General features: G+C 40.9%; 2 protein-coding genes across 2 annotated transcripts in view; one reads left to right on the top strand and one right to left on the bottom strand.

Moving 5' to 3' along the window:
- LOC104952288 (ras-specific guanine nucleotide-releasing factor 1-like) overlaps positions 1-4,161 on the top strand; it is a 4,738-nt gene extending 577 nt beyond the window's left edge. The window contains exons 2-11 of the mRNA XM_010779084.1: positions 459-565; positions 1,056-1,168; positions 1,359-1,419; positions 1,553-1,659; positions 1,810-1,894; positions 1,982-2,179; positions 3,273-3,352; positions 3,436-3,553; positions 3,642-3,710; positions 4,141-4,161. Coding sequence (XP_010777386.1) covers positions 459-565; positions 1,056-1,168; positions 1,359-1,419; positions 1,553-1,659; positions 1,810-1,894; positions 1,982-2,179; positions 3,273-3,352; positions 3,436-3,553; positions 3,642-3,710; positions 4,141-4,161 — 959 coding nt within the window. The remainder of the gene's footprint in view (positions 1-458; positions 566-1,055; positions 1,169-1,358; positions 1,420-1,552; positions 1,660-1,809; positions 1,895-1,981; positions 2,180-3,272; positions 3,353-3,435; positions 3,554-3,641; positions 3,711-4,140) is intronic.
- Positions 4,162-4,169: 8 nt separating this feature from the next.
- Positions 4,170-26,119, bottom strand: LOC104952287 (ras-specific guanine nucleotide-releasing factor 1-like). The gene is made up of 18 exons (XM_010779083.1): positions 25,367-26,119; positions 20,419-20,525; positions 18,948-19,095; positions 18,069-18,161; positions 16,305-16,558; positions 16,102-16,181; positions 15,509-15,702; positions 14,552-14,661; positions 14,263-14,381; positions 13,886-14,046; positions 13,653-13,716; positions 12,619-12,761; positions 12,204-12,286; positions 10,527-10,775; positions 7,900-8,273; positions 7,343-7,459; positions 5,164-5,334; positions 4,170-4,225 (listed from the first exon to the last, which is right to left on the bottom strand). Exons 1-18 carry the CDS (start codon positions 25,640-25,642, stop codon positions 4,170-4,172), a joined length of 2,799 nt encoding a protein of 932 aa, XP_010777385.1. The 5' UTR covers positions 25,643-26,119.
- Between the last annotated feature and the right edge of the window lie 383 nt (positions 26,120-26,502).

Here is a 26,502-nt window from a genome sequence, read left to right as displayed (position 1 = left end):
TTTATGGTTTTCAGTCAAAGCACTTCAGATATTCATTGCTATCAGGATGTTAAGAGCATTCCATGGAATATAGCAAAAAGTGTATCTCGAGCCGGTTTCTCAAACTTACCTACCCCACGTTTAAAAGTCCTGTATGTCAGTTTAATGTCAAGTTTTCATAATGGACCAGTATCACAGTATAGTACTGTACCATTGAAGAACCCTGCTTTACATGAATTAAGTCTGGGGAAATGAAAGGAATACAAGTATGACTCTGTCTATTGCATTTATATAGATGCATCCTTTATGTTCGAATAATCTTTGACCAGTTACAATATTCAAATAAACTGGATTTTCTGTATCTGGAAGAAAAATAACCTTAAAACCTTAAAGGCAAAATTAATTGGAGTATATCACACAGCTGATTATTCTGTGTAGTGGGAATTTAGTATATGAACAATTTAACTTTCTGCTTCCAGGTTTTCCTACAGACCAGAGGAATGGAGACAAAGAGTTTGTTATCAGGAGAGCGGCCACTAACAGAGTGCTGAACGTTCTGCGTCACTGGGTCTCAAAACACTCGCAGGTGCAGTTCACCTTTCCATCTTTCATTTGAGTTTTTCTTTGTAGCCATCTATAGGACTTTGTAGAAGGAAAAACTACTCTTGAATACTAGTAACACTAAATACATTTAGGTACTGTAATTATTTTTTATTTTGGGTAACTTTACTTCAATATTTCAATTTAATCCTATAGTTACTTTGCAGATTCATATTATCAATACAAAATAAGTTATGAAATACTACGACATATTATTAATTATTCTACCCAGCAGTTAATCAAAGGCTAAGTTTAGGCCTACCTTTACCTTCTGCAAATTTAGAAATGCTAACATCATTGCATCACCAGTTAAGTTAAGTATGTGATGTTGATCTGTTTTACACAACTAAGCTCTTCTAAACAGGACTTTTAATTGTAACAACGCATTTCTATTGCTATTTTTACTTGAGTTAAAGATATGAGTACTTCTTCTCACACTGTTCTTTAATAATCTTTGTGTCTTTGGTGGTTCTCAGGACTTTGAGCTGAACACGGAGCTGAAGACGCGGGTAATCAGCTTCCTGGAGGAGGTGATCCACGACCCAGAGCTCCTCACACAGGAAAGAAAGGCAGCTGCCAACATCATCAGGTGAGTTTTCTGGTGTTATCTGTGACCGCACATCCAATTATAAATGACACATTTTGGTTTTCTGCATATTTCTGATACCATGAAATGAAGACAGTAGATTATAGGTCAGGCCCTATCTGAGTCCTGATGGGACATACACAAGAAGTCAATGGCAACTATCAATAATGGCCGTTTCTCTTTTTGTATGTAGGACTCTCACTCAGGAGGATCCAGGAGATAACCTGGTCACACTGGAAGAGATCACACAGATGGTGAGAGAGAGAAAAAAATGTTCTGGTATAAAAACAACTTTTTACTTTTTAAATTACTAGCGTCCTGTAGAGATGCTTTGAGCTTTAGCTGTGACACTCATCTTCCCTTTGTGTGTTTGTGTCTGTGTCTCAGGCACAGGAGGACTGTAAAACTGAGCCTTTTGAGAGCCACTCGGCCCTGGAGATAGCTGAGCAACTCACACTGCTGGACCACCTGGTCTTCAAGGTCATCCCATACGAGTGAGTACACACACGCAAGCATGCAAAGCCATGAACACAAGCACTATACGCTAAAAAGGAAAAAGGCTGATTGGGAGGTGGGAAACACACACAGTGAATGTTGGTATGTTTTTATTTGTTGATTATTTAAAAATATTTTTATTTCTTCAGGGAGTTCTTTGGTCAAGGCTGGATGAAGAACGACAAGAACGAGAGAACTCCCTACATTATGAAAACTACCAAGCATTTCAATGATGTATGTGTTTTTAAACATTTCTATAATGTGTATTCTAGACAGACAGAGAGACATTTTTATCACTATGTACTTCTCTTATTTTGTCAGATCAGCAACAAGATCGCGACAGAGATCCTGCAGTGGGACGATGTCAACCTGAGAGTGTCGGTGATCGAGAAATGGGTCGCAGTGGCAGACATCTGTCGCTGCCTCCACAACTACAACGCCATGCTGGAGATCACATCCTCCCTGAACCGCAGCTCCGTCTTCCGCCTCAAGAAGACCTGGCTCAAAGTCTCCAAGCAGGTATAAAACATTTCTTAAAATAACTTCCTGTAGTGAGCTAAACTGGGTGAACTATTTTCAGGTTTGCTCGTTTTATCACTAAAGTTCAGCTGGGCCTATAATAATAGTTTGTCAATTCGGCATAACATTTTTGCCTATTTGCTATTTTGCCTAGTGTTAAATTAAAGGATCAATACCGCTAAACTCAGCTAAAATAAGCTAAGCTAACCTACCCCTGGCTTCGGTTTCCTATTTAGTATGCACACTTACATTTGTATCCATCCAATTATCCAACTCTTGAAAATAATGTGAATGGTGTAATACCATAAATGTTGAACCTGAAAAATGAAACAATAATAATAGTTTGCCAATTCGGGATATATTTTTGCTTATTTTGCTTAGTGTTTAATTAGAGGATCAATAGGGGGCAGTGAACTTAGCTTAACTGAGCATAGCTGAGCTAAGATAAACTACACTAAAATACCCCTGCTTTGGTTTAATATTTAGTATGCACACTTTGAATTGTATCCACCGAATTATCCAAGTCTCGAAAATAATTTGAATTAGTGTAATTGCAAAAATAAAGCAGGGCATATTGCAGGTGAAACTAAATGAATTGAAGACAACATGCTCATTGTAGGAGCCAATTAACATCTGTGGGTATAAAGGTAGGAACCTATGTTTGGTGGTGAGAGGTTCTGCCGGAAGGCCATACAGTTTTAGAACACATACAAACACACACACACACACGGAGAACGCACACACACTGAGAACACACACGGAGAATACACGCACACAAACACGGGATTACAAGCAAAGCAAAGGTATTGTGTAAACGGTAATATCGTGTGGTGAATATGGAAAGAAGCAAGTCAAATGGAAACCAGTAAAATGGAAATAAATGGACTGTTTCAAACTGGAAACTTTGTTTCTGACCTTTATTCAATTACACCCACCAAGCGGATCCTCAGAGGCTTAAAGCGTTGGCTTAGCCTCTACACTCACAGAGAGGCGAATAGCATTGTCCTTAGTTCTTAAAACATGAATACACGTTTAGGAAGATTTCAAATACTTTTTGACTCCTGGTTACAAGAGTTTTTCTTTCATTTTCTAGACGAAGACCGTGATCGACAAGTTACAGAAGTTGGTGTCATCAGAGGGACGATTCAAAAACCTGAGAGAAGCTCTGAAGAAGTAAAGCTTTTAATTGCTCACAGTTTTATTCCTCTTAGCCTTTGTGTACTTTATCGCTTTATCTGCCCTGTCCTTGTCCTCAGCTGCGACCCTCCCTGTGTTCCCTACCTGGGAATGTACCTGACCGACCTGGCCTTTATCGAGGAGGGAACCCCCAACTACACCGAGGACAGCCTGGTTAACTTCTCCAAGATGAGAATGGTAAGGAACACCAATGTGCTGAAGGACACACAATGACACGCACTTTATATTTGATCTGTCTCATATTGTTTTATTTCATTGTCTCCAGATATCTCACATTATCAGAGAAATACGGCAATTTCAGCAAACGGCTTACAAGATTGATTATCAACCAAAGGTGAGGTTCATTTTGTCTGTATCTTTTCATTGTGTATTTTATTCTTTTTCAGGTTTTGATTGTGTGTTCGGAGACATTATTTGATGTCAATTTCAATATATTTTTATTTGGCTAATAGTCTATTTTAGTTAGTACCTTTCAGAACTCCATATTGTGGCCAGCTCGAGTTTAATCGATTTCTAAAATCAGCAAATGTATTAAAACTTTGTCAATGTAATGCTAGTAAAGTGGTTTCATGTATATCTTTGAATACTAGTGATTGTCTTTGAGGAAGAATAATAATGTCTGCTAAGTTATATTGATCACATTTATAATATTTGAGTTAGAATGCATTTTAAGAGTGTTCAGCTTGCATCTCTGTTGATTCCCCGATATGTTTGACATCTTTGGACTCTAATTTAAGTTTTTGCTGTAATTATTATTACTTTAGTTTGACAGAGGAGAGCCATGACGCATCTCTCAGAATCGACCACACAAAACTTCAGCATGAAGAGGATCGCACACCCCCACCCCTCCTATGGATCACATTTAAGTTATATGCACAACAATTACAAAGACATTGGCAAAGAACATATTATAACTCTACATTCGCAATGAGAATTTTAGAATAATGGGATTGTAGTTACAATACAACACAATTCAACATGAATAAACTAAATAAAAGTATATAAAAGGTAAATTGACAGTAGTAATGAGCCCAANAGGGCACGAGATAAGTTTGTGCACAGATGGAAGGCTGACAGGCAGGTAGGCCATCCAGTTACTTTAGCCGGCTCAGATGATTGGTCGTGCTTTTTACAGCGCTGTAAAAAGCACGACCAATCATCTGAGCCGGCTAAAGTAACTGGATGGCCTACCTGCCTGTCAGCCTTCCATCTGTGCACAAACTTATCTCGTGCCCTCATTGGTCATGTGCGCGTTCGTGTGTGTTGGAGGAGGGGCTCTGTAAGGAAGTGGCAGATTTGTTCCGGCTGTGTACTTTCAAAATCTAGCGCACTCGAGCTGGTTTCTCCAAAATTACCTACCCCACCTTTAAACTAGGCTGTGTTTTCCTAATGGTAAAACAATCACCTACAGCTAATTCACAGAAAGAGAGGACACACATTGACTTACAAAAAAACGTTTTTTTTTAATACAAGACCAAATTTAAAGACCGTTCAATTGAAAATGTATATCCTGTTTAAATGGTGGCATAAAATGAACAGGAAACTTTTGATTTTGTATTTGTTTGGACGCCCCCTAGTGGTCATCATTCATTATAACACAGCTAAATTGTTTCTGTAATGGCTAAATAATCCACTCAGAAATGAACTGTTTTTAAATTCATCTGTTATATAACCAAGTCGTTTTTTGTGGTGGTATAATGGACTCGAGGGACTATTTCTGCATCAAATTAGTCCTCAACAACCGTTTTTATTGGTCAACAGAAGTAGCATCCTCTCATATGACTGACCTGTGCTGGCGAGCGACATCCGACGGTACTTCTCCTTGGTTGGCGTGCCCTCGTTGGCACCAGCGGTGGCGATAGCGAAGGCCGAGGCGGCAGAAAGGGCACTGCGGTTATTGTCCAGCTCCCGGCAAGATGACACCACCATGCCATTGTTGAAGGAAAACAGGGAAAACTCTACAAAAAGGGAAACAAAACAGAGATACTTTAGAATATAAAATAAGAGACCTTGCTACCCATCTGTTCAACACTGCATTCAACCACTAACCATCCCGCCCCCTCTTTTCTGTTTTTGTTTGTCTCTATGTATTTTTTCTTCGTTTTGTGTTTTATTCTCTGTCAAAGCGTCTTTGAGTTTTTAGAAAAGCGCTATATAAGTGTCATGTATTATTATTATTATTATTATTACTCTTGAGTGTTATCATCAAAAGGTAAAAAGGATACTTGCAGGAACAATTAATTTTTTCTGCAAAAATACCAATATTAAAACCCTTTCAGTTACATTACTAAGCCTCTGACAGGATTAGGCTGAAATGGAAATGAAGGGTGGATAAAAGGTTAAGTGATTAAAGGTGGTACAATTCCTTGCACTGGATATACTATTTGTGTATAATCAAACTCAGTTGTTGCCCAGCGGAGGGCAACAGAGAGCTAAAACAGACAGAGTGTCCTGCAGCTCGTGGCAGTGGTGCTGTGTACACCGTGTCTGCCTCCCTCCTTCACTCCCTCCCTTCCTCCCTGCCTTCCTCCGTTAAGCCGGGGGCGGTATAGAAGAACATGCACATCGTTGCTAAGGTACAAGGTTTCCTTCCACCTACTCACACAAGGCACTGGCTTCCCTTGTATCGAGAACCGTGGGAAGAGAACACACTGGGGATGAATTGTGCCTGACTACCTACGGGGTGGATGCTCCCTCTCTGTGCGGTACGGGGAGGGCCACGAAGCTGTGGGTGGTTTTTATCAAGAAGACCTTATTTGGCTGTAGTTACGCTTGTCATTTCTGAAAAAAAAGTTTGCTATACAGTCAACTGCAGCAGGCTTTATTTAACTCTATGATTTACTCTCCTTATCTCAAGCTCTTTACACTTCTCACATGCACACACTGAATATGCTGGATGCTAAAAATGTATGGTAGAAATCCCCTTACTGTATGTTATGACACCGACTGAAAACGTGACCTAGAATTTACTATTCTGAGACAGCTGCCAGTTTCCTCTGCTTTGTTGACATCTTTGAGATAAATTCAAAATATTAAATGTACCTTGTCAACATTGGCCGATAGTAAGGTTTGTGACCCAAAGAAATGCTAAAGTTTAATTTTTTATTATGTCTACAGTAAATGCCCCAGGAGCCGGTAAGCTTATCTTAGCACAAAGACAAGCAACATGGGACATCAGCTAGCTTGCCAATGTCCAACTGTGGCAAAATGTATTCATTTATTAACTAAAGGTTTTGGTTTTATTGGTAACGGTAGATCTGTAAGCTTTAGATATACCGGTAGGTGGATTTTATTAACTTTTTACAGTGTCATGCAAGCTGTTTCACCCCGTTTCCAGCTTTTATGCTAAGCTAAGCTAACCAAAAGTTGGCACAAGTCAAACTATTGCTTTATTGTGTTGTGGCAAAGACACTGCCATTTTGTAAACAGTGAGGAAAAACCCTGCCTAACTTGCAAATAAATGCCAATTGGTGTGTCTTCTGCCACAGCTCTTGTTGGTGTATTTCAAATAGCGCTTTATTAAATGATTTTCGGTTTAACTGCTCATTTTACTGCTGCCCATTATCTGGTTAAATCAAGTAATCTTGCAGTTGAAATTCTTCATTCAAGTGCCCGTAGAGAATGTAACATAATAAAAGCCTGCCTGTTAAATGTGCTTCATGTTACTAATGGTTCTTGTTATTGACATGATCTATTATTATTCATTTTATTTTGTCATATTATCATCCGCCAAGACACTCCACTGGCAAGTACTCTTTGTCAACAGCACTAAGCGCTTGTCGTTTGCCAGCTCTTTTATTCTTGCCAAGTTACTTATGATTCTTGCCAACACATTTGTTTTTTAACTGTTGGGTTGGGATTCAAAAGTGTATCACAAGACGTCCGTAAAGAGTCTTGGGTTTAGAGCTCCCTAAACAGAAAACAACGGTCACAACACAACGGTGGGAAATTAAAGTCTTACTGCACCAGAGTTTTTTGACTTGACATTCTTGGGTGTCGATGGTGATTTGGGAGGAGACATCTCCGCCTCTGTTTCCTCACTCTGACTTGGGTCCTCATTACATTCCTCTCTCTCAGACAGATCTGCACAAAGACAAGTAGTTTGACAATCAAGAATTTAAAAAAGGCAGCAGAGAAGAAGAAAAGTTGGGCTTTCTGGGAGATTAGACAGAAATGAAAGCTTCCAGGCTCATGAAGTCTGAAAGTAGAGCGCATTTTCAATATCTTTACAGTCAATGATTATGGCAGTTTTAATATCATTGGCATTATTACATTTCAATATATGCCCACTTATATGTACTGCTGCCTTTTGCCTTTTCAATCTCAAAGATACTGCTTAAAAAAGGTGATTACTTTTGACTTAAGACCACTTTTATATTCGGAATATATATTATTAACGTTAACCTTAAAGGGAGAGTTGGTAAAGTTGCTCTTGTATGACTGGAAGAGACTTACAAGATATTATCATGAAAATTAGTTTGTAGAAATGCTACCACAATACACACATGGACTGTAATTCTGACCTTGCTTGTTGAGGACGGTCTCCTCAGCCTTGCCTTCAGCTTTGGTCTCTCCCTCATCGGGGATTTTGCTGGCCTTGGTGCTGGACACGTAAAGCTTGTTGATGTCAAGGGTGGTCTTGCTGAAAGGTGACATGGTGGAGTGCATGCTTGCATAGCCATTGGGAGAACAGTTGAGAGCAGCCAGGTCCAGGGCTTTGCCCCCCGTGATGATGGGGATGTTGAGCGAAAGCTTGCGTCGGCGGTTTGGCGAGGACGTCTTGGTGATGGCGAGGGGGGGAGGGGAGGAGAACTTGCGGCTGGCACGCGGCGACGTGGGTGGCTCGCCGTACAGGAGTTTGTTGCTCTGGCTGCTGGCAAAGAAAAGCTCCAAAGAACTGAGAGAATGAAAGAGAAGGGAAATACAGACGCATGAGTATCTTTCACTACATCACTTTTGGGATTATGGGTAATTATTCCCAGTGACCTGGATAGGAGAAAGCACAGGGGATAAAGGTTGATAACGGGGGTGCATGGTGCATTTGGTGTCGGTACACAGGAGCAGAGAAGGCAGCACATTAACCACAGGGCTCTTCGGGAGCTCCTGCCTCTTTTATTTAAGCTACATTGTTTAAGACAGCATCCTCCTTGCACTGAGAGCCACCCCCTCTGAAGGCCTATAAATAGCATGTCAAGTGACAGTGTGGGAGGCACGGGTGCTGCCAACAGCAACCAGCCCAGGGGAGGCCCACAGAGACATGGGGAGAGAGAGGCAGAGAGAAAAGGGGTGAGAGAGAAAGAGAGAGAGTGAAAGTGGGAGAAAGAAAGAGAGGTGCATTGCAAAAAAAACAGATACACTGCGAGGGAGGGGGCGAGAGAGGAGCAACATAGTGGATATGGATTCCACCAGAGCGAAGGCTGCTTGCTGAGAGTGGGCGAATGGGAAGCCTCCAGCCCTGTGTGGTGTTAGCTGCAGCCATGTTGTGTCTCCTCGCCTACATTTGCAAAACAGTTTAAGAAGGGAGTTGAGAATGGGAACGATGGGAATGAAAGAGGCTGGGAGGATAGAGGAAAGGAGAGGCAAAAAGCAAAAAGTGGAGAGTCAAGAGAGGACACAAGTGAAACAGAGGAGGAAATGAACCAGGGGGAGACACAAAAAGAAGGGAGAAGAAGAGGAGAGGAGAGCAGGGTCTGGGTGCAAAACACCACCATCAATATTTAATACCGTAGAGTCGCTGCAGATGATGGGAGAAAGGGAGAGAGGGAGGGAGGCAGGAGAAAGACGAGGAGAGAGGGAGAGGGTGGGGTCCTGCAGCAGAGTGAAGGGTTGCCATGGTGACAGCGCAGCAGAGAGAAGAATGGTCAGACTCGTGGAAAGAAAAAGAAAAGTGAGAGAACGGAAAAGGGTAAAAGAGAGGAAGGAGAAGGAGGGAGATGAGGAAGGGGGGGTGAGGGAGAGGTGGGTGGACGCAGGACCCAATTAACTGTGATGGTGGACAGAAGACAGAGGAGTGGATCTGCTGGTGTGACCTCTCGCTGCCTCTCCTCCAGTCCCTTCTCACCTGGACAGCGTATGATGGGCTGCTTACAGACAGTCCACGTGAGAGCAAAGACAAACCCAGACACCGGGGGAGTCCCACCTTTTCACTGCACCATTACAGAGCTGTTGCTGCATCCTCCGGAGGAAGATATGTGGAAAATTCAAACTTTTTTCAGTTGTCACAAGCTGCATGGATTGGCCACGCAGTGCATTGCTCTGAGGAGTTTGATGTAACAACTTATTTTACGCCAACTTGTTTTTTGTTTAAAAAACGTAATGAACAGAGACTCAAAGTAGCTTAATCACAGTTGCAAACCTTGCGAGGTGGGCCATGTAGATAAATGTATTTCTTTTCTGCTGGTAAGGACACATTGATGTGATTGGTTGAAGTTGTCTTTCATTTCAAATCTTTCACATCAGCACATTACTAGTTGTGGAAATTTGCTACACAAATAAGCTTCTGCGGCAACTTTTATATATCAAATCATGTGGGTTCAGTTATATTTATTCAACCCTGCAGCTCAGCTAGCTGGTTTACTGTTACAGGTCAAAGATACCAAGTTACAGCCATGTGAAAAGGGATAACAGGGCATGTTTTCCAAACTTTGTCTGAGGAGAGGTCTACAGTGTCAGACTTTTAACAAAAACCTAAAAACATATTTGTATTCTGGATCAAGGCGGTGGACCAACTTACAAAGCAACTAGCGTGGCTCAAAAAGTCACGCATCTTGGTTTGGATTGCAGAACTTTTTAATACCTGATGAATGCTGCTATTCGATATATAACCTTGCTTGGTAGCAGTGTCAAAGGTAAAGTTGAGGGCATTTTGATGAGCTAGAGCTTAAGGCTTTCCCAAGATTCACACATTTCAAATCATGCATACTAATAGGAGCTAAAGACATGTCCTCTAAGTGTAATAATGACTACAATTTAAATGACTACACAATGAGTAAGCAGAACAAGCAATAACATGTTTGGTTACAACTGCATAGGGGCCATCTTCAACTTGTTCTGTTAGCCTGCAATTTAACTATGGATTAGTTCAGAGGAGTGTGTTCATAGAATCCCTAATTAAACCTCTTGAAGTCATCCCTCTCGGGGGATCACTCACCGCGCGGGGATGGCGCTGATGGGCTTCTTGTAGATGGTGATGAGCTTCTCCAGCACCACGTCAGCGCTGGTGAAGACGCGGTACGAGTGGAGGAAGGTGTTCAGGAAGTCGATGGAGAGGAAGCGCAGGTCGGTGAGCCTCTCCAACAATCGCTCCACGCTGGCATAGCGGATCTGCAGCACCTTGCAGGAGTTCATCATCTTGCTGAAGCGAATATCCACATCGTCGCAGTACAAGCTGGTGTCCGACCTGCGTTAGGATTTAAACTGAGGTTAGGAATGTGACTCACAGGGATTTAGCTTCGAGTACTTATGCAGCCCAACTCCAGTTTGTACACTTTTCTGGTCACATGTGGGTCAGTGGGGAGAGCATTAACATTGCTTTGGGTTGGATTCCCCCACTAGAAAAGAACACTTATATTGCCTACTTACAACATTGAGGGCTATTTTCAAATCTATGCTATTACAAGAAAATACTTATTTGAACATGTTTACTTTAATCTGGCTCAAAACTGACTCAGTATGTGTGTGTGTGTGTGTGTGTGTGTGTGTGTGTGTGTGTGTGTGTGTGTGTGTGTGTGTGTGTGTGTGTGTGTGTGTGTGTGTGTGTGTGTGTGTCTGTGCTCTTGTAAACATAAATAGTGTGTTTTAAATGTCTGTGAAATTGACCTCCTTTAAGGAATTGTTTGCATGATCCTGTTTAAATAATATATTTTTTTAAAACACAAAACTTACACCACTTGTTATTTTTGCAAATATGAGCTAAGGCTTTTATCTTTAGCCTCATTACATTCGGTTGTACACTTAACATTGTTAAAGTACATTACATTATGTTACTTTACATTACATTATGTAACATTACGTGCATTTTGAAACTGTGTGACAATGTGCGGACGAGCAAGAGGATTGGCGCCAAACGCTGATAATACAAAAATAAACATAACTCAAGAGTATAGAGTGAAGAGATATTTTGTATTTGTTTCTAGATGTTGAGAAGCAACATCACAACAAGTACCAGTGTAGGCACTTGTGGTCCATTTCTATTGCATAATTCAAAGAGTTAAGGATCATATCAAGTTGAGGATCTCTGTAGTTCATGGTTCAAGGTTCTTTATTTGTCAAACGAACATAGCTACAGTGTAGTTATGTCGATGAAAATGAAAAAATGAAAAAAACAGCGCAACACAAAACACACATAAACAGAAAACATATAGTGCAAGTAAATATTAAATAGTAAATACAAGAAGAAAATAGTTTAAAAAAGTGAAATAGTGAAATAAGAGTCTATATGCAAGTCATTGAAATATGATTAGGTAAATAGATAAATAATGATGTTTCAGCAGTTCAGGTGTTCAACAGTCGTATTGCCTGTGGGATGAAACTGTCCCTGAGTCTGGTGGTTTTAGTCCGGATGCTGCAGTACCGCCTGCCAGACGGCAGCAGACAGAACAGTTTGTGGCTGGGGTGATGGGGGTCTTAGTTGTACTCTTTACTGCTAAAGCATTGGGAATATGTTATGTCACTGGGGGTTCTCACGTATAGATGTACAAATTGCATAAGTTTGGGCACACATGTTCGTGCATTTTTCATGAATTTGTCATGTATTTATGTCCTGCCAATCTCTCGGTTTGTGCATGTATAATGTATGTGCATTTTCTGCAAGGTGTCAGACTCTTACTTAATCATCTGAGGCACGGTGACTTTACTGTTTTCCTCGAAGGCGTTCATCATCAGACCGTTGCAGCGGATGTTGTCAATGCACTGCGAGGCAGCAAGACAGACAGAGAAAAAAGAAACATTGTTAGCGAGTTCACAAAGCTCTGGACAATACAGGTTTCCACCAAGTCTTTAAAAAGTTGTTTATTCTAATCTTACTTATAATTACACTCTGTCCTGAAATCTCTATAAAGAGGTTGTGTCAGATGTTTGCAGTCTACAGTCTTATAGAGTTTTCCTTGTCTCATGATACTTAAGTCAAACAAGCACTTTGCTATTATGCTGTGTGTTTGTTTGGAACATATTCAGTCCTAAATCCCACAGGTGAGGAGGAGGAGGAGGAGGAGGAGGAGGAGGAGGAGGAGGAGGAGGAGTACCTGGCAGATGTCGCTCGTCCACGCTGACTTCTCCTGTCGGGATGAAGCCACCAGGATGACGGTGTAAGGCTGGACGTCTTTGGGCTCCACCATCACTTTGAAGTCCAGGTTCTCTGTGTCCATACCACTCCGCTCCACTTTGGCTGCAAGGCACACATTACAAAAACGTTATTTCACTTTGACAGGTAAAAATTAAAATTTGTGAAAATATGCCATGTAAGAAGAAAGAGGGGAAAACAGAAATGACAAAATATGATAACAAATATATATATTTTGGGCAAAGTGTAAAGGAAGGGCAACAATTATATTTTAAATGATATGTGTATGTGTCCTTTACCATTAAATGTCTGAAAGACCCTGGAAGTTAAGAAAAAAACTCAAAATGTTGCGCTAGGGAGCGATTTTTGTAATAAAAAAAACCCCACATTTTCTACTAATTCCCAGATCAGTTTTATGGTCAATAATTTAAAAAAAGTGCATAAATTAAGTGTAAGAATCATGAATAATGTGGATTGTTTTTATTATTGAGATACGTATCCCTAAATTCATCCAAATGCAGCATCAGAAATGTGTTTTCCTTCTGCAGCCCCTTATTTAGAAAGAGGAGCATGAAAGCACATTGCTTTTATTCCCAAAGATTTATCGAGGTTTCCTGAAATCGCATGCACCTAACATCGATTCAACTGGTCACCAATGAACTTTGTGATTGGTTTGGTTCAACTTGTGCTGCCTGTGAGTCAAAGAACAATATATTTGTATACAAAATAGTTTACAGTTCTCTTTGAAGAGTCATGTTAACAGGATTATTAGGGAGGATTGTCAGTCTTTGAATCCAAGGGGTTCAAGGAAACTAATAACTCAGAAAGATATTATCTGAGTCATGGTAACATTAGGGAAATACTTCGCCTACATAGTGCAGTTACATTTTCTGTATTTTCTAACGCTCGCCAAGACAAAACTGCATATGTTGATGCTTAAACTACTACATTACATTTAAACGTATATACAAAAGTTTAGTTTTCATGGTAACTTACTTTCATCATCCGTCCCCTCCGGCTCCTCCATCAGTGTGCAGTCTATGAGAGAGGAAACTCCATTCTGAGACAGGGTTCAAAGGTCACATGCAGTCTGTTACCAGCTGATAGACAGAAGACTCTTAAAAGTTCAGAGAGGTTTGATGTGTTTTAAAGGATCATTTAAGAAAAGGTTTATTGGTTTTAGATTTTTAAGAATCAGTAAGAACCTGCTGATTTAGATCTGACCCTACCTTAGTGATGTGAAGTTTCCCCCCGGAGCCGCGGGTACAGATGATGAGATGTTTGGAGAAGAGGAAACATTGTCTCTCTCCTTCTTTCTTCAGAGACAGAGAGCCCAGACGGCCTCTCGTGATCTTCCCTTTCTCGCTCATCGGCACCTGGATCAGGGAACCTGTGGAGTGTCAGTATCACACAGGAAAACATATGAAATTTGATTTGAACCTTGATCTTATTATCAGAGTCTAACCTTCAAAACCCTAATACGGAAATACTATGAGACAGCCTCAGCTATTTTTATACATCATTTGTCTTTGATGCATTTGCAGGACATAAAGTTCAGGAAAGAAAAAAAAAAAAGAAATCACTGTTCATATTTTGTCTTACTTACCTTGTCTAACAAATGTCTGACTGGTGTCCAGGAGCACTTCACAGCCCTCTACAATCATCCGCTCAATAGCCAGGTTCTTCCTGATGTTCTCCGTCTCGCTCACCTCGTCATGCATGATTCTGAAGGAACAGAATTAAACAGGTTTTTCACATTTTAAGTTGTGTGTTTGGTATTGAAAATGGAGTATCCTTCCCTAAAATCACTGTACAAATGTGATTGTAATTCCTGTATCCATTCAATCCTAATGTATTTTTGAGTTCCTTGGTTATCAGACGGTCAGTAGATCTACCTGGAGAGTTCCTCCAGTTTAGACTTAGCGTAGTCCAGACTGTTTCTCTCCACGTGCTCATGGGGGGTGTGAGCCAGTAGCTCGTGCAGCGTCAGGATGTAACGAGGGATCTGAGAAAGAGTGAAAGAGAGTATATCTTTAAAATGTTATGTTTCAAACTTTGAAAGGTCATGTGATTTTTTTCAAACTTTAAAAAAAGCAGTCCCAAGCACCTGAAGGGTTTCAACAGGTAATTAGTTGGCCATGAAGCCCCTGTTGTGCAAAAGGGCTACAACGCTTTGCTCGTCATCTCATTACTTGATCAAGAAACACGGATACGTTTTCCATGATGGCGTCTCACAATGGTCAAATTTAAAAAAAGGTATAATTATTAACTTTCACACAAATAATACACTGATTGCCTAATGGAGGCCTGGGAGGCTGACACCGGGCATGGAGGTCAGGCGTTTGTCAGGAAAGGTGTGTTTGTATTATTATTGCGTATTTGTGCTTGTTATACTTAAATGCAATCTTCCAGAAATCGTCGTTCTTTAGACCAAACCAGAATGATAAAAACTGTCAACGAGCATGTATGATTTAGACTGAGAGCTTAAAAGCAGCAGCATAAGTATACAACAAAGCAAAAAAATTAAACAAATAGGCCAAATGAGGCTCTGTTATAAAGATCTAACTCCAAAGTGAAATATCCAAAAACACTGACGTTGACAAAACATGGAGCTCCAGTGCAATTTTCGACGGAATTGAGAAATGTGAAAAATGTGGGTTGTAGCATAAGATTACTCAACAACACTATCAAGAATCTCGACGGGAACTTGGGTAAACTCACAGTGTTGTACGAGCACTTTCTTTTCAAAAGGGAGTAAGGACTAATGCACTAAACACGTGCCACAGCATACTTTATGAAACTGTGTGTGGAATAATCCTGCAGATATCCACAGCCTTGCTCTGAACTCCTACCTGAAACATGGGGTAAGTGAGGAAGGTCTCCAGCGTCCTCTCCTCACAGTCGGGCTTGGCCTCGTACTGCTTCAGCAGCTTGTCAAAATCTCGGTTCTGTTTGCAGTGGGCCAGGATCTGCAGGCTGTACTGGTGGTTCCTCACAAACTCCTGGTAGATGTTCAGCATGGGCAGCAAGATGTCGAAAAGATCAGCTGCAAAGAGAAACAGAACACTTCTTGAATGCATAAAATATCAGATCATTCTCCATGAAAAGAGTCAGTAGCTCTAATTGTTGACGTGTTTAGGTACTAATCTGAGCTATAATTAAATTGTATTTTGAACAATGAAACACATGTTGTTCATAGGTATAAAACAATTCTGACTTATGTTGTGTGAATCCTGTGAGAAACGAGGAAATGGTCTCTTAAGAAATGTGTGAATACTTGAAGTGCTACCAGCCATGCTCCATTATACTGGATTGATGAAAAAAGGTTAAATATCTAAAAGAGAACTGCGTCATGTGTACTGCTCTAAAGGAATCCAGACAAAAAAGAAGCATAATGTTCGACTGCATCTGTTATACAGTAAGTGGTTGTCTCTGTGTCTCTTACCCAGCACCAGAGTGGGCCAGCTGGCTATCCGTGCCTTCAGACCCTGGTAGAAGATCTGATGGAGGAACATGATGGTCTCACTAATAAAACACATAATAAACAGTCGTCAGCAGCTGTTTTTTCTCTCTTGTTTCACAACTTTTGGCAGCTTTCCAGCGCCTGATCACAACACATTCTCAACCAGTCCCCCCCCCACCAGCCACCTGTTAAGGAAGATGCTGCTGACATCGTCGTGGGTGATGGGCGGCTTCTTGGAGCTGGCGGCCATGCGGAGCGGCCGCAGGAAGTTGTTGACCAGGATGTGGAGTTGCTGGACGTATTCGGCTTCTGCTTCCAGCATGCTAAACACCACCTGGTTCCTTTTCCTCATGCTCTCAGCGTGAGGCGAACGGATGTAGTCCTGGATGATGGTTTTCCACTTCCTGCGGCAAATCCAACCTCGCAGGAAACTCTGGACCTGTGATGAAAACAAGTTAGCAAAAGCTAAGTTACTGTTGTTTGTATGTCACAATCCAGTGGGTTTTTGAAGAGTTTTCTCAGTTACAACTTTGGGAAAGATTTGAAGATACATCATTTTCACCATGATAGTCTTCTGATGTTACCATGTGAATGTAAAACATTATTTAATTCAAAACGAGCTATGTATTTCAAGTCACATATTCTAATTTAGTATTTCAATTTTTACTAGCCTATTTATAAAAATGATCATGTTGAAGCATTGTTGAATAGCAATGAGCTGTGTCACTATCCCTCTTCACTGCAACATTCCTGGAGTACATGAACACATCTGGTGAGGAGGAATACACATAAAGTCCGACGCAGATCCTTTTTTTGCAGCTGATGTCTATCATGGTATGTCACCATGATGAAGACAAGCTAAAAATGTAAAGCTAACTGTGGTTTGTCGCGTCAATCTAAAGCTGCATTCAAATGACAAGCGGCAAAGCGGCAAAGCGCTGCCGGTGTGCTCCCGCGACGCGTCGGGCACCGCTCCAATTTATCGCCGAGCTCTGCGCTAAAAGTTCAAATGATTTCAACTTTGACCTCGTTACCGCTGAGCTTTCGACGCTCAACCAATCAGATTACAGCTGGCTGTTCACCGTAATGCCCTGCGCCCAACCTGCAACCTGAGAACATCGCGTATCATGTGGATGCAGATTTAGCAGCCAGAAATCCATATTGTTAGAACTAAAACCAGTATTCGTTTACTTTTTTTCGTAACTTACAACTCAACAAACGAACCACAACACATGGTATTACCTTATACAGTGGCTATGGAGAACATGCGGGCAAACACGTGTATGTTACACATTTGTAATACATCCTGCAGACATTAGCATGGAGTTCTGTTGACTTGAGTAAGTCCACTATTTACTCTTATTTAAGCTCTGTCTACCAATTTTCCTTAGAACATTATCTTCTTTAGTTGGCAGAGGTTCAAACAGCTACTTGGTATATTAGTAACTGTGAGTTTGAATACAGCTACCTGCAATAATTGTTGTTGAAAGCATTACAAATGTAAAATGTGTTGGCCGGCAACAACCAAAACATGCAATAGAGAAAAGAGGAAAACTAATGTAATTATTAACACCTAAGCTTTTGCAGGTTTAAAGTACCTGGCTCTCCAAATCTTTCCAAACCTTTCCAAACTCTCCAGCTTTATTAAGGAGCAGGAAGCTGCTTCACTCGAGCTGAGGACAGAATAAGGCTGTGGTGTAGTGGATGAGGAGCTCCCTGCTGTGAACGCCAGAGGAGTGAGCTTCCCTGAATAAATGCAGGTTAAAAATAAATCCTGCAGGTACCCTGATATGATGTAGTGTTTAAAAACCTGTTTCAGAAACCATAAGTATATCCCTGCACAGATTACAATCCCCCTCTCTTCCTTCCTCCTGGCCTTCTTCGTGGCAAAAGATTGATTCATTTGCTTCTCCTTGAAAACGGCACAGCACAAAGCAGCGAGATCTCACCTTTTTGATCTTCTTGATCTCCAAGTCATCTTCACTGGGAGGTACCTCTGGATTAGACTGGATCTTTTCATTATCCTTGAGCAGTCCAGCAATCTAAAATCCAACACAAATCAAACATCGCATTGATATTGCAAAGATGAGAGGACTTTACACTGCAGCTATAATCCTACTCGTGATCTCGCTCATGTAATATTCACTCAATGCACTCTGTGTTTTATTGGCATTCTTACGATTCTTTATGTTTTTATTCAGTGTCCATTTTTCATGTTTCTGTAAAACTTTGTTGCTTTCCATTAGCTGGTTTCAAAGAATTCAAATACTAACAAACTGCACCAAAATGTTTTTTAAAAAACATTATATTCATCCCTGTTTTATTTACTCCCATTAGAGTGTATGAATAGACCAGATGAAACAGCTTTCAATAAAGGACTACAATTAAACACAAAAAAACAAAATCCATTACTACATGTTTTGCCATGAAAAGTGAGAGGGTTGATTATTATGTTGTAGTGGAGGCTGCAGTATCAGGTACAATAGAAGTTGATTCATGCATATTGAAAACATTCAATTCAACTGGAGCTAGCCATTAGCACATTAAAGGGAGATGCATTTGATCTAGTTTAGACTGAATAATTAGGATACAAAACACTCAACAGTATGCAGAGGCTATAACAAAACATCCCAGGGGCTCTGGAAAATGCTGCGTTCGTCATGAACACACAACAATATTGTTAAAATCTGGGTTGTGACCTTTGTCCATTCTCCTTTCTGTATTTATACTGTTCCTGACTGCTTTCACCTCCATGTTTTATATCTCCTTCTTCCACAGTAACACACAACACACATGTATTACTAGCATGAAATTACAAGGCAAGTTACCTCAGATTTTAGACGCTCTATCTCGATTTCCCCATCCTCTATCTGTTGTCGAAGTTGCTTGGCAACCGTTTTCTCCGTCTCCACTATTTGGAGTAGATGGAGATACTTCTGCATGAGGGTCTCATGCTCTGTAGCCAGGTTCCTGTAACTATACAGACACGCACACAGACATTGTAAGGACCTCATTAACGCATGTTTGCAGGCTCTCCATAGATTTATCAAAGCAAAAGCAGACCTCTGATCAGCATATGTTTGAACCACAGACCTCACGTCTCCACCGAGCGCAGGCACTTATGCAACCTTTTCTTCAAATACTTACAGGCTTAGCAAACCATGTGTAAATCCTGCTGCTGCATGAGCTATAATTCAGAGCATTAACCAGTCCAACAAAGGGTTTTAGTTTAATTTGATCACAAAACAGCTTGTTAAAGCGGAAATGTGCTAAAATAAAGTCTTGGTTGCCTAAATAATAAATTCAAAACATTAACTAAAGGCATCTAGAAATCAAAAACCTTTATTAAAGCAATAAAACGATATACAAGATCTGCATTGCCCTGTTGTGTGCACATGCAGGCTAACGAACTCCTGTACAGTCAGTGCTGCTGCCTTGGCTGAACGTTAATCAATGTAATCTTCAATAAGTCCAATCAATTGACCTTTCGCCACACAAATGCACACTGCTGACATTTAGAGTGATTCACTTGGCTTGCATGGCCCTCTTTTGTGTCAGTATCTTAAAGGGGCATTTCACTCAAAATTGTACAGTATAGAAGAAAGTTAATGTAGTGTATCGCTGACAAATATGTGAAAAGTATCACAAAAAAACACTATTTGGTCCAAGTGGATGAATCGTTTGACTTTGGTGAGTCACTGCTATCTTTCTTAATTCTGACTAAATGATCAAATACCATTGCTGTACTGTTAGTTTTTTACCTCTAAGTGAATGTTAGCGTATTTTTGGTTTCTTTGTTGATTTAGTATCTGAGCAGCAGACCAGTGACATGCTAACTTGGGGTCTGCACATGCAATTATACAGATTATCATGTTTTCAAGGTTGTGTAATGAGACAAGAAGTCAAACAAAAAGGACAAGTGTTAACATTAATATTGGTAAACATTATACCTAAACATCATCCTGCTAGCATACTGGTGTTAGCATTTAGGTACAGTCACACAATCAATTCTTTAAAGATTACAATTGATAATATTGATCTAATTTTCCAATAAAAATCTAATTTAGTCATCTCTTTTTTGTAGTCTGTAGTTGCAAATGATGACATTGTGTACACACACACACACACACACACACACACACACACACACACACACACACACACACACACACACACACACACACACACACACACACACACACACACACACAAACATTCCCACCAAAATCTTTATCTTGCAGAACATCCACAGCTGAGTGTGTGTATGTAGGTGAGAGGTCATGTGTGTGTGTGAGGTACCTGGCCTGTGTGATGGCTGCCACCCACTCATCACAGTCCTTGACGTCCTCCGAGCGCAGCTCCAAAGACTTCTGGTTGTCATGATTGAACGTGACGGTAAAGTAGTACTGGAAATGGAAATGAAAGAAAGAGTCAAATATTTGTTCAACATGTAATAAGACAATCAGAATATATTACAGCAAAGGGTTTCCGTGATACATGTACAACGTTGGTCTGCAGGAAACCCATCTGAGGGAAAACCTTGCATGATTCATCACTGACCGGCTTTTCTTAAATCTACATGTTGTTGAATTTAAAGTAGTATGTCTATACACATGCATGCCCATGTGTGTGAATGAGTGGGAGAGAGAGATCCTTAGGGAAAAGTCTTGAAAGATTCATTATAAAGCCTATGTGCATCCTGCCTGTAACCTGGCAACTCACCTCTGAATTGGAGGAAGCCTCTCGTCTGACGCCACGTTTTGTTTTGCTTTGTGCCAGTGATTAAGCTGCGTTTTAGTGACACAAACACCTCTCACCTGTATTTACTCCCTCGCCAATTATCTCCGGTGACCCTACATCCTCAAAGGTTCAGCTATGGCAATTATGGCAAATGTTTTCTAATAGGCTTATCAGATCAAATCCTCAAATCAACAAAGTGGTGGTCATTGCAATAATACTGAAAACAGACTATTCGTGGTAGAAACGCATCAAGTCATGTAACACTGATGCATTGTAAATAGATCCCCACAAATCCAATATATTGGATTTTTGTATCCCTCCCAAATGCCAAGAGCAAATCATTTGTGAAGGGGAGTAATGTTCCAGTATTTCCTTATGAGCAACAGAAATGCGCTTCCAGTTTCTCGCTTCCTCTGAGTGTCAAACCTTTTTTTCACCTGCTTGGTAAGTGAGATAACGTAGCCAAATCTATGAACAGAAAGTATTGAATTTCATCTGAAAGTGAGACAAAATTAGCAAATGTTTTAACTAAATGTTTATGATGATGTCTGTCTTCAATAACATTTGCAATTGTATCTCTAAAATACGTTTTGATCCAGTTTTTAAATGTTCACAATGGTAGATTTCTGTTGCATCAGAGCCATTTTTTCTTTTGATTTTGGTAAAAATGGTTTAATTAAGTGAAAGCAATAAAACTAGGACAAAAAGATATCAAGCATTCCCACTTTGCCCCCCCCCCCCTTCTTTACCCGTCACCATATCACATTTCCACTAATGCCCATATTTGCTGTACTTGCTAAGTGAGACACAATGCCGAGGCATGTTGTTGGACATTTCGTTGGCCCCTTCAAAAGCACTTTTTCAGATGCAAATAGGGGTTGCCATAGTAACTGTGGGCTTAAACGTAGCTCGCCGTCTAAATGGGGAATAAGAACATTTAAAAAGTGGAACACTCCAAAGAATACAATGAGAACGGAGAGAGACAGACGGAGAGCGAGCGAGAGAAAGATCTTTTGCCTTCTTGAGGAGTGAGGGCTATAAAAAGCGCCGTAGCTCTGCAAGGTGGCAGTTGGCTTGGCATCTATTCGCTGCATTGTCCCTCTCCCTGTCACACACACACACACACACACACACACACACACACACACACACACACACACACACACACACACACACACACACACACACACACACACACACACACACACACACACACACACACACACACACACACACACACACACACACACACACACACACACACACACACACACAGACAGATAAGATCCAGCTCTCGCTTGGCCATTCCTCCTGCAGCCTTTGACACACACACTCACACACACACACACTGACGTGCTCCCAAGAAATCTGTTGTAATCTGCACATGTAACGGCTTTAATGTCAGGAATGTACAGTAGCATTGCCTCGGATGACCTCTGCAGTCTGCTCATCGACTCAAGTGTCATTCTTTGTTTTTCAAGAGAGGGGAAAGTGAAAAGGAAATCTGTATGCCCTCAGACACCTGGACGATTGATTACTCTCGCTGTCCTCATTTAACCTTTTATAGATCAGCATCGGCGTATGCAGGAGGACACTGTGAGACCCACGCAGACTCCGAGCCACGCACATAGTCCCGCAAGACATGCTAGCAGGGTTAACAAAAAGCATGTATTTGTGCAAATAAGCATCCAAATGTTTTATACACGTGCACAACAATTTACACCCCCACGCAAATAACACAAAACTGAGAGAATTTATTCCTGACACATATTATGTAAAGGGACACGTGCTGAACAGAAGACTGTGTTATGCTAATTCATGGCTTTCAAATTCATTTAATTCACTGTTGAAATAAATTCACTGGAGCAGCCTGCATGAACAGCTGTCATCATAGATGTCACTCCGTCCATGTCCTAGGAATAGAGCTCTTGTTCGGACTGTAAGAAAAATAAGCTTGACGGTGAACAAAGTTTATTAGTTCACGCTGTGAGAGTCTTAACTCAGTGTCTACTTGAACAACTGATTCGTGAAATAAGAGCTCTTTCTGATCTGCTATAGTTATTGTCTGCATGTAAGGCAGAAAACTAAAACTATAGAATAAACATATATTGGTGAAAACAAATACTGGAAATCTAAGTTCACATGATTTTAAATATTGCTTCTTTGGAAATTGACAAACACCCAGTGGTTTTTTAATCTACCTTCTGACGACTTTCACCCTAAGAATCTAAATTTGACACTAAATAAAAAAATAAATCATCTAGGGTCAAATAAACATGCATTTACTTGTCTGAATTCTGCTGGCACATCTGTTTGACGCCCTCTTGGTGACACTGATACTAATCCTGACAGCTTTGCCAACAAAGGGCAGAGGGCAAGTGTCTGAAGAACGTGACGTGACAGCAGCGCTCAGCACCGTGGACGCCAGGTAGCTGATGGAAGCAGCCGCATACAGAACATGTAGGAGCCACCGTACAATAGTCACTTATAATTACTAAAACACGTGTCCATGCTTTAATTGTCATTTATACCGTAACATATAAATACTATAACTGCAGATTGGAATACTTACATGGCAACCTAGAGTATACATTTTCAATTAAATGTTTAATTATTCAACAGGTTTTACAGAGGATTTGTAAAGTATGACAGGAGAGCATCCAAGGCAAATGTCATCTAACTCTGATTCGTATAGCTACGTACATATTTCAGCTATTTATAATAAATACGAACTTCCAACACATGGTGCATATTGAATCTGCATAATAGGTAACACAGATAAGACATGCAATATATTTGTATGGAGTTTTGAGTGAATCCAGGTATAAATGAGGATTGTTTTGTAAGATTCAGGTCATTCAAATGTTCCCCTGAAGTACAGATTCTTAGTTCTTCGTTATCAAGCTGCAAATTAACTTTGCTCTGGAAATGTAATGGATTTTGTAACAACAATCATCTTGGAAAATAAGAGCAGAACAATGTGGGCATCCATATGAGTTTGTTTGTCTTTTTGAATCCATGGTTAAAGGGTTCATTTCCTGAACATTACCCACAATGTGTCCAGCACCAGTATGGCAAGAGTCTTTTGTTGCAGTCATCAAATGTTCAGAGTTATATTTAAAGAAAGACAAAACACTCTAATGTCGTGACACAAGCATGAGGCTTGCTAGTGGGCAAAGTTGAAGTTGGTTGTATTTGATTTGAGATATTAGTTTTGTTGTGCACCTAGTGAAGGGTAAAGGTTTTTTACTGGACATTTTCATATGCTCTCAAAAGGAAAATATCAGTCAAACTTACATCTCAATGGCATTGTCGGAAAACAACAACAACAACAACAACAACAACAACAACAACAACCTGTTAGCCTCATATATGAAGACTCTGCTGACTGAAGAGATGAAATGAGCCACTGCTTTGACTTTCATCCTGTATTGGCCGTGCTGCAGGTGAAGCAGAGCAGATTGGTGACTGCAGTCCTGGCTCACAGCAGCTTGACCACTTCTCTGGCTCGTAAATGCTTTTATGCCACAAGGTTTATTCCTTCCAGCTGCAGCCTTTCTAAATCCTCAAAACTGTTTCGCTGGAGGCAACCATGCTATTCCTGAGATTATTTATGACCCTATTAAACTGACATTAAAAAAACAAAACAGTGGAAATGGTGTAGCCCTCACACATGTTAATCCAAATGCCAGAGGAGCCATAACGAATGGGGGGGATGATGTACAGAAAAACAAAAGCATGCCTGGGACATCGTTTGGGTTTCATTCATGGCTGTCGTTAACAAACCCATGATAATGAGAGAGCTATCAAATGAACCAAGCCGCTATGAACCGGGGAGACGCAGTTGCCAAGGTAGGATGCTATTAATATCAAGACAAGGAATTAAATCAATACGTCAAAACGACAGGGAAGGGGCAGCTCTCCTCCGCAAGATGGCAACCTGCAAAGTTTGGATAGTGTTTTTAAGTTTACTCCCTGCATATGAGCAATCCCTGAACTCTTAGCATATCAACAACAAATAATGTTATATAAAATAAACGTACTGCAACCATGACTGCAACACATCGTTGTGATGACAACGAGAAAAATAAATATAGAAGGTTAACTAGTTTTCGTGTTTGCAAAGTTTTACTGAGAATCAAATTTAACTTTAGAGCATTGCATATTTGTTTTTGAGTTAGCTTTGAGGCAGGCTATTTTAGTGCTGAATCGAGACAATCAATCATTGTGGATGACGCCATTACGTAAGTCTGAACGTCAAGTGAACATCTCTGGGACATTGTTTGCGTGATAAATAGATGTTGGGATAAAAACAGAAACTGTGTCGTTTGCGGTTTTCGCTGCGTACACAGAACACTTCCGCTTGTCAACGCTTTCACCGAGTTGATCAAAGCACGTTTTCCCCACCAGGAGAGAGAAAACAAGCTGCATTAATAAGTGCGTCCGCTCAGGAGACAGTTTCAGTCAGGCAGACGTATGGGAGCTCTCCGTGTGATCGATATCTTACCTGCTTCTCTAAGCATTCCTTCGCGGAGAGAGATGGTTTGGGTGACGGTGCCCTGTCACACACACATCCCTCCAACAGGTACAGTCCGGAGGGGCGTGAGCTGGAGTCGTTCTCGAAATAAAACAACATGTTCTGCAACAAAGCGAACCACTTAGAATGCCATTTTGTGTTGTCTGAGCTTTTCTTACTCAGGCAACCTCGCCTCGTCCCATCTTTCTTAGCCAAAAGAGCCAGATAGGTGATGTGGCCGTCATTGAGTCTCATCCCTTTCTGCATGTTGGCTGTGAATCCGAGAAGATCTGCGGACAAGCCTGCGGACTCTACATGTTCTTTTCCCTTCTCAACACCTCCAAAACACAGTCAGACTTGGTGGGCAGCAGCCCACTCCTGCTTGTCCATCCACAGTTGCCACTGTAATGCCTGCGAACTGGGAAGAAATAAGCTGAAAAAGAAGAAAAAGAAGAATAGAAGGATGCACGGAGAGTCAAAGTTACGCATTCAACTGCACTCAGTCCACGCTGCGAGTGTAGGCTACTACAGCCCCGACGCCTTCTTAGAAATAGCTTGAGGACTGAGGTGTCCCCGTGCATAGACTACACACACGCGCAACACAAGCGAGCGCGAGCTCACACAGCATCCTGTGCTCAGAGAGGGAGGAAGCGCAGTCACGTGACCCGTCCCCGGAGCAGCGGATTTCAGCACCTTGGACAGAAACTCCGAGGAACAACAACACAGAGAGGCAGCCTCCTCATGTGGAGAACCCCGGAGAAGATAAGGCTTATCAGGCAGGCCCTGCAGACTGACAACACACACACACACACACACACACACACACACACACACACACACACACACACACACACACACACACACACACTCATATTGATATCTTTAAAATGTTCTTGTATAAGTTATAATTAAGATGTTTTATTCATTTTAAATACCCCTTTACCAGTTTTCCAGCTCTTTAAACATCCATTAATTTCCATGGGGATCAATTAATTCATAGAGTTAATTTTCATTATTTTTTGCATAAAATGTGAAAAACTAAAGGAATCTGTTTCAAGAAAGTATTTACACTACCAAACATACAATCTGTACCCCTGAAATACACACCTGTAGTTATTTGAGGGTTC

The sequence above is a fragment of the Notothenia coriiceps genome, unplaced genomic scaffold (genome assembly GCF_000735185.1).
Source record: "Notothenia coriiceps isolate Sejong01 unplaced genomic scaffold, NC01 NC01_scaffold00019796, whole genome shotgun sequence".
NCBI classification, from domain to species: Eukaryota; Metazoa; Chordata; class Actinopteri; order Perciformes; family Nototheniidae; genus Notothenia; species Notothenia coriiceps.
Note: the sequence above shows the minus strand (reverse complement) of the source record. Positions and strands in the feature narration are given on the sequence as shown.